This window comes from Gossypium hirsutum, chromosome D06, assembly GCF_007990345.1.
Source record: "Gossypium hirsutum isolate 1008001.06 chromosome D06, Gossypium_hirsutum_v2.1, whole genome shotgun sequence".
Lineage (NCBI taxonomy): Eukaryota > Viridiplantae > Streptophyta > Magnoliopsida > Malvales > Malvaceae > Gossypium > Gossypium hirsutum.
Window position 1 is genome coordinate 66,585,152 of NC_053442.1, and position 12,601 is coordinate 66,597,752.

Here is a 12,601-nt window from a genome sequence, read left to right on the forward strand (position 1 = left end):
TTGTCGCGGTGATATTTTAGCTTGTGACAAATGTTGGAACGCCGACAACCCCACGGCGCAGCAATAATTAATACGTCCGGCGATCCAAACCATGGATCCATGTGCGAGGAACTAATCGGGGTGAAATAAACGTTTCGAAATTACTGAATCTTTAAACTGAGTAGACAACGACGCTTTGGCAACGAGTATTCTGATCTACTATCGAACCAAGCCGTAACATTTCGTGACTCCGGCCTCTACGTAATTCATCCAGTTAATAATGAACGGAAGAAATCCCCAAAACTGTTTTTTTGGAGAAAACTTTGCTGGACGGCTTCTAGACTTTTTAAGCAAAGGAAAAATGAGATTTTTAATTTTAGGGTTTTTTTAAACATGCACACCTAACCCTCTTATAATTGGTATATATATAATGAATCATAATTCATTAAATATTTATTCGAACATAATAATCATTATTGAAATTAAATAAATATAACATAAACCGAAAATTATAATTACATTAATTATAATAATGATTTCGGTAAACTATATTTATTTGAATTTATATACGAACCAAATTCATATATTAATAGAACTATGTTCTCATTATGTGTACAACAACATTGTACATATGATATGTTCAATATTTGATTACCCGATTAAATTAATTCTACAATTAATTTAATTCATGTGACAACCAAACACAATACCAACCATGTTTTATTTCGTTCATTTCAACCATAGGGTGTGACCCTGTAGGTTCTTGTAATGTTAGCAGTAATACTAGAACTATTTTAATGTTACAAACAATGAGTGGCATCTAGCAATGTATCATTGCTACCTAAGTTACAAGAAATCATGATTCGACATAACCTTTTGCGATTAACCTTTCATGCATTAATCCTTAAGTCCTTTATCTCTGGGTTGGACACAAGTCATGGAATACAAATAAATATGACATATCATATCAGCTTATTTGAGCATGGTCATGCATTTCTAGCCTCACTCAATCAAGTGGCCTAAGATATTACTCCCATTATGTAGGAGGGACTTATCCTATATTGATCAACCATATCCCTCTACATAGATCGTGGTATATCCAACATCAGCCTTTATAGAACAACCAGTTACGGTGAACGTTTGACTATATCAAAATATACAACTCACTATGTTGCGATAATGATGATCTCAAGTCTGAGGATCATATACATACTAATCACTATGAGTAATGTTGTGACAATTACATAATAATCCAATAAACATACTCATAACGGGTCAGTCCAATATGTTGTTCTCTAACATACATATTCATGCATTGATTTTGACACTCCATATCAATGACAACTCTTTATCATTAATCAACTACATGTTAGTCTTAATGCATTATTATTGTCCTAGCCAATAATAATACTTGACTAAGGACTTTTTAAGAATAATCATATTATTCTCAGGACATTATTATAAAACAGTTTATTTATACACACAGAAAAGAAATTGAAATAATAATGGTACCGCATTATATTAATAAACCTGATAAATCAAGTATGTTATTACAATCATCTCATGATTGATCTTTGGGCATACTCTAACAACAAATACCCTTTGCTTGAAAGGATCATTGACCTCAATGATCAATGTGTGGGAATTTCTTATTGAGTTGCAACAGGGGTTCCCATGTTGCATCTTCTGAAAATGAGTTTGCCCATTCTACCAAGACCTTAGTGACAATAGCATTACCCCATTTAACTATCCTCCTTTCTAAGAACCTAGTAAGCTCATTTTCCTAAGTCCCTTGCTCATCGATTACTGGCAACTGCGCTTGAACAGGAGTTGCACCCACATGTTTCTTCAATTGTGATACGTGGAAGGTGGGACGCACACGAAACCCTTGGGGGAGCTGGAGTTTGTAAGCCTCATTCCCAACTTTGCCTTCAACCCGAAATGGCCTAAAAAATTTAGGTGCCAGCTTCTGATTCAAGATCTTTCTGACTGTGTGTTGCCTTTAGGGTTCGAGCTTTAAGTAAACAAAGTCCCAAACTTTAAAATTCCTTTTGGTCCTGTGCTTGTCTGCTTGTTGCTTCATTTTAGCTTGGGATCTTTTCAAATGAATTGTAGCAGTTTCCTCACAGCCTCTCTTTGTTTTAGTTCTTTGTCCACAGTAGCTACCATGGATCTTCCAGCTAAGTAAGGCATATATAATGGAGGGGTTTGCCCATATAATACTTCTTATAGTGTGACTTGGATAGCTGGGTGGAAGGTGGTGTTGTACCACCATTCGGCTAAAAAGAGCTATTTTTGCCAATCTTGAGGCTTTTCTCCTATCATATGCCTCAAGTGCCCCTTAAGACACTTGTTTACTACTTACGTTTGCCCATCTATATCTAGGTGATATGTTGTGGACAGTTGGACCCTGGTACCCACCCTCTTAAAGATATCTTGCCAAAAGGCACTGACAAAGACTTTATCCCTATCTAAAATTATAGAGTCTAGCATCTCATGCAACCTATACATATTATCTATGAATTCTCAAGCCACAACTATAATAGTGAAGGGGTGTGCCATGGCTACAAAATGAGCATACTTAGTGAGGCGATCAACCACCACAAATATGACACTCTTGCTTCTGAAGTTTGGAAAGCCCTCGATAAAGTCCATGGAGATGGAAGACCAGCTCTGTCTGGAATTGGGAGTGGCTGTAGTAGGCCTGAGGGTGCTACTGTTTCTAACTTGCATTTTTTGACATGTCTAACACTCCCTCACCAATATCTTGACATCAGTGGTGAGACCTTTCCAATATACAAGGCTTGTCAGTCTCTTTTTAGTTGTGTTTACCATCGAATGTCCCCCTAGGGTGCTGTTATGGAAGAGCTAAAATAATTCTTTCTTGAGGCCAGTAACACTTCTCACCATAATCTTCCCTTTTCTTCTATGAAACCTACCATCCCTGGAGTATTTTGGATGTTTGGAACCTTGCTATTGGACCTTTAAACATAACATCCGAGCCTTAGGATCCACCATGTAGGAAGCTTGCACTCGATCCAACAAGTCAGAACTGATAGTATTTCTAGTAAGCTGTAAAAATTACCCTTCTTTCAGTGCTTGATCCTTGATAGTGCATCTGCAGCCAAGTTACCAGACCCTTTTTTTCTATAGATTTTTTCATAGTTATACCAAAGTATATTTGAGACCCACTTTTGTTGGAAATGAGTAATGACCATTTGATCAGTCAAGAACCTGAAGCTTTGCTGGTTAATTCTATATGGAAAGGGCTTGACGCCTTATTCCCAGTCCCCTACTGAAGTATGCCTTTGGTTTACCTTGCTGTTGTAAAATTGCCCTCACCCTATATCCTGAGGCATTCGTTTCCACACAGAACTCCACGCTGAAATCAGGTAGAACCAAGACCAGTGTTGAGCATAAAGCTTGTTTTAGTTGCTCAAAGGCAGCACTGGCTTGTTCACTCCACCCCCAAGTATTTTTCTTAAACAAATTGGTGAGAGGCCTAGCAATAACACCATAGTTCCTTATGAACCTTCTATAGAAACTTGAGAGCCCTAAGAAGCCCTTCAGCTCCTTGATTGAAGAAGGGATAGGCCAAGTTACTACGCTTTCCACCTTAGTCTTGTCCATATAGACAGACTCATTAGAGATGATATGCCCCAAATACTCCACTTGACCTGTTCCAATGGAGTATTTACTTTTTTTAACAAAAAGTTAGTGTTGTCTCAACAGCTCGAAAACCTCTCTCAAATGGTTCAAATGTTTTATCCAAGTGGATGAGTAAGCAAGAATATCATCAAAGAAGACCAATACTGTTTTCCTCAACAATGGTCTAAAGATGGTGTTCATCATCCCGTGAAAGGTAAAAGGGGCTTTGGTGAGCCCAAAGGACATTACCAAAAACCCATAATTACCCTCATGCATTTTAAAAGTTGTCTTGGGAATGTCGGCTTCATGAATTCAGATATGATGGTAACCAAATTTCAAGCCGAACTTGGAAAAAATTCATCCAACAATTCTTCAATGATAGGTATGGGAAACCTACCTTTGATTGTTAGCTAGTGAAGGTGCCTATAATCAACACAAAGCCTCCAGGTTCCATCTTTTTTCTAACTATACCCACAGGTGAGGAAAAGGGCTAGGTAAAATTATAAAATTTTAAAAAGTTAAGAGTCTAAGATTTTGTGTTAAAAAAAATACAAAATGAATTATTAAATTTTAATGAAAGCCAAAAAATAAAAAAAAATTATTTCCTTTTTTTAAAAGGTCAATATTTAATATACTGTAACTTTTTTTTTAATTTTATAAACAGAATTAAAAAATTCTAATTTATCTCTTAATTGAAATTTTAAAAAATTATTTACGATATATCAAATATTTATATTTTGAACCGTCTGATATTGAAAAACAAATGTTAGTAAATGGGGACAAAGTCAAAAAAAAATTTTGAAGAGAGTCAAGAATTAAATTTTATATTTTAACAATAGTAAAATATAATTTTATCACTTTAATTGTTTATATCTTATAATTTTTTTTTAAAATTAAATTTTTATGAAAGAAAATTTTCAAAAAGCCGGGCGACTACCAGCCACTCACCTGTAAACAAATTAATATCCACAAATGTCATTATCGTCCATGAGAACCCAAACACCATCGCGCGCCCCACAAGTCACACAAGACCCACACTGTCCGTTCTAAATACTACACAGACTAAAAAACACATCGCAACAAACTCTACGAACATAACAAAATCAACGAAAACTAGACAGCCAAAATTTTCATTTAACTAATTTGTTAAATTTGACGTAATTGTATGATATTTTTAGAAAATTTAAATGCGTAGCTTTTTTCTATTTATTCAATTATAACCACCAAATGTATTCGTATCATCAGCGAAATCAGTTTAGGAGACTAATATAAAATTAAAAAACATTGGGAATTCAAACTAATTATTTTTAGTTTAAATTAAATAATTAATTTTTAAAAGTGGTCAAAAATGAAAAATTTTATTTAACAAAGGAGGCTAAAACTAAGATTTGACGGTCAGCATGCGTGGCCCCTGGCTTCCTATATATATTATACAAGGACTCGTTCCCATGTAAAGAGTAGTAAATTAAGTAGGAGAATACAAGGAAAGGAAACATTGGTGGTGAGGAGGAGTGAGAGAATGAGCGGTGAGAAGAGCAAAATTCTGATTTTCGGTGGCTGCGGCTACCTTGGCAAATTCATGGTGAAGGCAAGCGTTTCCTTGGGCCATCCCACATTTGTCTACACTCGCCCTCTCAACCCACATCCTCCCAACGCTCCTACTTCCAAGTTTCTTCTTCTCAAGTATTTTGAATCCATGGGAGTCACCATTTTCTATGTATTTTTTTTATTTCCTATTCTTTTTAAAATGAAAATCCGAAGTAATCAACATTTATCATCAAACTGAGAATGAAAAAAAATTTCCTTGTATATTGATTTTTATTATAGGGGGAGCTTGATGAGCATGAGAAGCTAGTTTCAGTGCTTAAACAGGTTGAAGTTGTCATCTCCACATTAGCAGTCCCACAACATCTTGACCAATTCAAAATAATAAAAGCCATCAAAGACGCTGGCACAATTAAGGTTACTTACTGCTCCTAATCAATCAAACCCAATATTCCAAATGTTATATCTGTTTATACTCGGTTGATTTTTTAATCGAAAATTAATAATCAATTAAACTTTCAAAATTAATATTTTCGTAAAAGCCTTTAAACGTAGTAGATGACGTTACAAAGACGTATTGACGAATGGGATCTAAAGATTGATATTTTTTTATTTATGAGTTCTTTTTTTTAACATTTAAGCAATATATATATAAGGCTTAAATGGTAAAATATATTACACGTAACCCCTCCTGAAACGGGAAGAAGCCTGGAGCTATATTTGTTATTTGATGGCATAGTGAATATTAAATTTTAAGTGTGTTAAATTTGTTGGGAAGAAACCGAACAACCGAAACAAAGCGAAAGCACAACCGGTGTTCTTTCTCTCCTTATAACTCCTGTAAAAATTATGGCAAGCACAATAGCACAAGATATGTTCTCTAGCAACCTTAATCAACCACAAATCAACTAATGCAACCACAACAAAAATAAATAGAGACACCGATATTTTTACGTGGAAAACCCCTTTAAATCAAGGGTAAAAAACCACGGGACTTTAGAGTCCGATAAAGAGCTCTACTATCATCAAATGTTCGACTACAAGATCACAATATCAAGCCTACAACAAGCATTCAACTCCGACAAGGCTAACAATATGTAATCTTTAGCAAAAGAGAGAAAAATGAGAGAACATCACTAAAAAAAAACGTAGCTGCTGAAAAATGGGTATTTCTGACGCTACAAGACTCGGATGAAAAATCCGACCGTACAAAGTCAAGAACACCTTATCACCTAGCTGCTGTCCAAAAATCAGCTCAATCGAACCACGGATGGACCTTCGATCGAAGAGTTGATCACTGCTGCACCAAGCTTGAAAAACTGATTTTTCTATTCTCTTTCTCTCTATTTTTTTTTTTTTTTTTTAGCTCTCTGCTAAAATTTTTGCCCCCTCCCGTTAATAAGCCAAAAAGAATTGGCTTTTGACAAAACCAAAAGAAAAAGGGAAGGCAAAACATTTGTGCCAGAAAATATGGGTTTCCCACATAGTGGGACCCATACCCAACAAATCTCCCCCTCCAACTATGTGGGGAATGCCTCCATGCCGGAGGTCAAACAACATGCTTCAAACTTTCCTCTTGGTAAGGCCTTCGTCAACATATCAGCACCATTATCATTAGTGTGTATCTTCTCAAGCTCTAACAGCTTAGCTTCAAGAACATCTCGTATCCAATGGTACCTCACATCAATATGCTTAGATCTAGCATGAAAAGTTGAGTTCTTACCAAGATGAATAGCACTCTGGCTATCACAGTACAGGACATACTTCTCCTGAGTAAAACCAAGCTCATGCACAAACTTCTTCATCCAAAGCATCTCCTTACACGCTTCGGTTGCTGCAATGAACTCTGATTCGGTGGTGGACAATGCAACACACTTTTGCAGTCTCGATTGCCATGCCACAGCTCCCCCTGCATAAGTGATTAAGTAACCTGAAGTAGATCTTCCCGAGTCAATGTCTCCGGCCATGTCTGAATCTGTATACCCAACAAGAACAGGTTTCTCATTGCCGAAACAAAGTTTCATGTTGGAAGTGCCACGAAGATATCTCATAATCCACTTCACTGCATTCCAATGCTCTCTGCCTGGATTAGAAAGAAACCGACTAACTGTACCAACGGCATAAGCCAAGTCTGGTCTCGTGCAAACCATTGCGTACATCAAACTACCCACGGCTAAAGAGTAAGGAATTTTCTGCATCTCTTCCTTCTCCTTTTCTGTGGAAGGACTATGCTTAACACTCAATCTAAAGTGCATAGCAAAGGGAGTATTCACCGCTTTAGCTTTGTCCATACTAAACCTTTGAAGTACTTTCTCAATGTACCTCTCTTGTGATAACCATAATTTCTTGGCCTTTCTATCACGTGTCAGTCTTATGCCAAGAATTTGCTTTGCTGGCCCCAAATCCTTCATTGCAAAGGATTTACTCAACTCTTGTTTCAACTTCTCAATTCTAGAAGCATTCTGACCAACAATAAGCATATCATCAACATAGAGCAAAAGAATAATAAAATCATCACCAGAGAATCTCTTAACAAACACACAATGATCAGAAGTAGTCTTCTTGTAGCCTTGCTCCCCCATAACAGACTCAAACTTCTTGTACCATTGCCTTGGAGCTTGCTTCAAACCATACAAGCTCTTCTTCAATCTGCACACATAGTCCTCTTTCCCTTGTGCAACAAAACCCTCTGGCTGCTCCATGTAAAGCTCTTCTTCCAAGTCACCATGAAGAAAAGCAGTTTTCACATCCATTTGTTCAACCTCTAGGTCATAACAAGCTGCCAAACTCAGTATAGTTCTGATAGAGGACATCTTCACAACCGGAGAAAATATTTCTTCAAAATCAACCCCCTTTTTCTGAGTATAACCCTTGACGACCAATCTAGCTTTGTATCGTGGAGTTGAAGACTTCTCTTCTTGCTTCAACCTGTAAACCCACCGATTCTTCAAAGCTCTTTTGCCTTTAGGCAGTTTCACCAATTCAAAAGTATGGTTCTCATGCAAGGATTGAAGTTCGTCTTTCATCGCTTCAACCCACTGATCTTTGCATTCACTCTCCATAGCCTCTTCATAACATTCAGGTTCTCCCCCGTCAGTCAAAAGAACATATTCATCAGGAGAATACCTGACAGAAGATCGTCGATCTCTGGAAGACCTTCGAAGTGGAACTGCTGGTGGAGCTATAGGTGCTTGTTGTTGATCATTCACAACATCATCCATGGAGTATCAAAGTCACCTATAGTCTGATGGTCACCACTAACATCACCATGCACATCATCCTGGATAGGATCTGGTGAAGAGTCTAGGGGAACCGGATTCACATCGATCAAGTCACCACTACCTTGTGAATCCACTTTCTCCGTCTTATCAATGTCATCAATGGTCTGATCCTCAATGAAGACAACATCTCTGCTTCTCACGAGTTTCTTCTGAACTGGATCATAGAGTCTATAACCAAACTCACCATCTAGACCATAACCAATAAAAATGCATTGTCGAGCCTTGGCATCCAACTTGGATCTTTCATTCTTTGGAACATGAACAAATGCTTTACAACCGAACACACGTAGGTGATCATATGACACGTCTTTACCAAACCAAACTCTATCTGGCACATCACCTTTCAAAGGAACACTAGGAGACAGATTTATCACATGTGTCACTGTATTCAAAGCTTCAGCCCAAAACGATCTTGGTAACTTTGCATCTGACAACAAACATCTGACTCTCTCAATCAATGTTCGGTTCATTCTTTCAGCTAACCCATTTAACTGTGGAGTCTTTGGTGGTGTTCTCTGATGTCTGATTCCCTGTCGCAGACAATACTCATGAAACGACCCTGTGTACTCGCCACCATTATCAGTACGAATGCACTTCAACTTCTTCCCAGTTTCCCTTTCAACTGATGCTTGAAACTGTTTAAACACCTCAAAGACTTGATTTTTAGACTTCAAAGTGTAAACCCATAGCTTTCTTGAACAATCATCAATGAAAGTCACAAAGTAAAGTGCACCACCATGTGATCTTACTTTTATCGGACCACAAACATCTGAATGGACCAACTCTAGCAACTCTGATTTCCTATGAGGAGGATGGCTTCTAAATGAAACTCTTTTCTGCTTTCCTGCTAGACAATGAGCACAATTCTTCAGTGTAGCATTCTTTAAACCCGAAAGTTGATTCTTCTTCGCTAAACAGCTAAGCCCCTTCTCACTCATGTGACTGAGTCGTTTATGCCACAACTCAGTTGAGTTGTCATTCAGTGTCACATTCACCGTCTCTCGAGAAGTCAAAGCTTGCATCAAGTACAAATTTGAGCTCTTCTTTCCTCGAGCCACAACCAAGGAGCCTTTAGTCAGCTTCCACTGCCCTTCACTGAAAGTGTTACAGAATCCCTCATCATCAAGTTTTCCTGCAGAAATCAAATTCAAACGGACATCCGGTGCATGTCTGACATCCTTGAGAGTTAACTTTGTTCCATTGTTACTTACCAAGCTAACATCTCCCATACCAATAACCGAAACCAAACCATCATTACCCATCTTCAATACCCCAAAATCACCAGGAGTATAAGATGTGAAGAATTCCTTCCTCGACGTGACATGAAGTGATGCACCAGTATCAATCACCCAACTAGTCTCGTCGCATGCTAGGTTGACCAAATTCTGATCACAAATAACTAACAAATCTTCACGAGTAACAGTAGCAACACGCTCGGATTTTTCATCGTCATTCCGGTCGTGTTTATCACCACCACCTTTGTTCTCTTTCTTCCACTTGAAGCAATTTTTCTTGATATGACCTTTCTTACCACAATGATGACACTCAAGATTCTTGTATCTCGATCTTGACTTGCTTCGGCTTTTATCTCTACCCTTTCCATCTTTGTCTCTGTTTCTCCCCCTGTTCTCGATAACCAACACCTCGGACTGTGATGTAGAACCCTGAGATCTTCTTCTAACCTCTTCATTCAACACACCACTCTTAGCCAAATCCAAAGTAATAATACCCTGTGGGGCAGAATTAATGAGTGAGACTCGAAAGGTCTCCCAAGAGTCTGGTAGAGTAGCAAGCAACCAAAGTCCTAAAATCTCGTCATCAAATTTGACACCCATACCAAGCAACTGATTCATCATACTCTGAAATTCACTAACATGGTCAGCTATAGACATTCCTTCTTTATATTTCAGCGCCATCATTTTCTTCAGCAAAAATAACTTGTTATTGCCCGACCTCGAAGCATACAAGCTTTCAAGCTTCTCCCACAATGTTCAAGCATGTGTCTCCTGATCAATGTGATTGTAAACATTTTCTTCAACAAATTGCCGAATAAAGCCACACACTTGTTGATGCTCAAATTCCCATTCTTCATCACTTTTCGAATCGGGTTTTTGAGTAGTAAAGACCGGAAGATGCAAAGCCTTCACAAACAACAAGTCCTTCATTTTATTCCGCCAAAGTTGATAATTTGTGCCATTCAACATAATCATCTTGCTCGTATTAATTTCCATAATTATCTGACACAATAACCAAGCTCTGATACCAGTTTGTTGGGAAGAAACCGAACAACCGAAACAAAGCGAAAGCACAACCGGTGTTCTTTCTCTCCTTATAACTCCTGTAAAAATTATGGCAAGCACAATAGCACAAGATATGTTCTCTAGCAACCTTAATCAACCACAAATCAACTAATGCAACCACAACAAAAATAAATAGAGACACCGATATTTTTACGTGGAAAACCCCTTTAAATCAAGGGTAAAAAACCACGGGACTTTAGAGTCCGATAAAGAGCTCTACTATCATCAAATGTTTGACTACAAGATCACAATATCAAGCCTACAACAAGCATTCAACTCCGACAAGGCTAACAATATGTAATCTTTAGCAAAAGAGAGAAAAATGAGAGAACATCACCAAAAAAAAACGTAGCTGCTGAAAAATGGGTATTTCTGACGCTACAAGACTCGGATGAAAAATCCGACCGTACAAAGTCAAGAACACCTTATCACCTAGCTGCTGTCCAAAAATCAGCTCAATCGAACCACGGATGGACCTTCGATCGAAGAGTTGATCACTGCTGCACCAAGCTTGAAAAACTGATTTTTCTATTCTCTTTCTCTCTATTTTTTTTTTTTTTAGCTCTCTGCTAAAATTTTTGCCCCCTCCCGTTAATAAGCCAAAAAGAATTGACTTTTGACAAAACCAAAAGAAAAAGGGAAGGCAAAACATTTGTGCCAGAAAATATGGGTTTCCCACATAGTGGGACCCATACCCAACAAAATTATGGTGAAAATTGTAGAGGTTTGTGCCATCAGAATTCGGAAATGAAGTGGACAGATCAAGAAATGCACTTCCACCATTTGAAGCTTTACTTGGCAACAAAAGGAAGATCAGAAGGGCAGTTGAGGAAGATGGAATCTCATTCACTTACGTAGCTGGAAATTCATTTGCAGCCTATTTTGTTGACATCATTCTTCATCCTCATCAGAATCCTTCAGAAGTTGTGGTTTATGGAAGTGGGGAAGCCAAGGGTAAGCTTAGCTAAATTTAGAATTTTAAAACAGATAAAGAGTTTAGAAAATTAACAAATTCATGCATGTTATGCATGCAGTTGTATTCAACTATGAGGAAGATGTAGCAACCTATACCGTAAAAGCAGCGACAGATCCAAGGGTAGCCAATCGTGTAATCATATATAGACCGCCAGGAAATATTGCTTCTCAGTTGGAACTCATTTCTGCATGGGAGAAAAAGGCTGGCCGGACTTTGAAAAGAGTTTATGTTCCTGAGGAGGAGCTCGTGAAGCTCTCTGAGAGTAAGCCCGCCTTCGTTTCATTTTCGTTTCATATTATATAATATTATGATGTAATTTATTTTGTATACATATATATTGTGTTTAGCCTTGTCTTTCCCGGACAACATTCCGGTGGCGGTTTTACACAACATATTCGTAAAAGGAGAACAAATGAGGTATGAAGTGACGGAAGACGATTTGGAGGCCTCCAAGCTTTATCCTGACTATAATTATACTTCCATTGATAAGTATCTTGATGTATGCTTGGTTGACCCTCCTAAACCCAAATTAGCTGCTTTCGCTTGATCCCCGCCTACGCATATGTATTTCTCATTTTGGAATGACAAAGATAGGTTGTTCCATGGTCGGTCTGGTTGAATTTGGATGTCTCATGGCGGTGTCGTTTTGTTCTTTCTCATGGAGAAATCATCTAATTATTTCTCCGGCTTTCCATGAACGTGTTGTTAAGACCGGGTGAAAGTGCAATAAAGCCTGACGTTTTATTGAGTTTGATGTTAGGGATTATGAATGGACTTTTACCCTGTTGGTTTTGATTTACACTATGATAAAGATGTGTATGCTTGTTGACTTTTAAAATATTTTAAATAAAATTTCATTTTGATTGAGATAT

General features: G+C 37.8%; 1 protein-coding gene across 1 annotated transcript; it reads left to right on the forward strand.

The window, feature by feature from the left end:
- The first annotated feature begins 5,028 nt into the window (after positions 1-5,028).
- Positions 5,029-12,601, forward strand: LOC107963747 (isoeugenol synthase 1). The gene is made up of 5 exons (XM_041096388.1): positions 5,029-5,344; positions 5,455-5,589; positions 11,476-11,707; positions 11,788-11,991; positions 12,077-12,601. The coding sequence occupies exons 1-5, from the start codon at positions 5,147-5,149 to the stop codon at positions 12,274-12,276; spliced, it is 969 nt and encodes a 322-aa protein (XP_040952322.1). The 5' UTR covers positions 5,029-5,146; the 3' UTR covers positions 12,277-12,601.

Coding starts and splice junctions, on each gene's coding strand:
- LOC107963747 (XM_041096388.1), top strand. CDS start 5,147: ATGAGCGGTGAGAAGAGCAAAATTCTGATTTTCGGTGGCTGCGGCTAC. Junction 5,345..5,454: donor TGGGAGTCACCATTTTCTAT/GTATTTTTTTTA, acceptor TTTTTATTATAG/GGGGAGCTTGATGAGCATGA. Junction 11,992..12,076: donor GCTCGTGAAGCTCTCTGAGA/GTAAGCCCGCCT, acceptor TATTGTGTTTAG/CCTTGTCTTTCCCGGACAAC.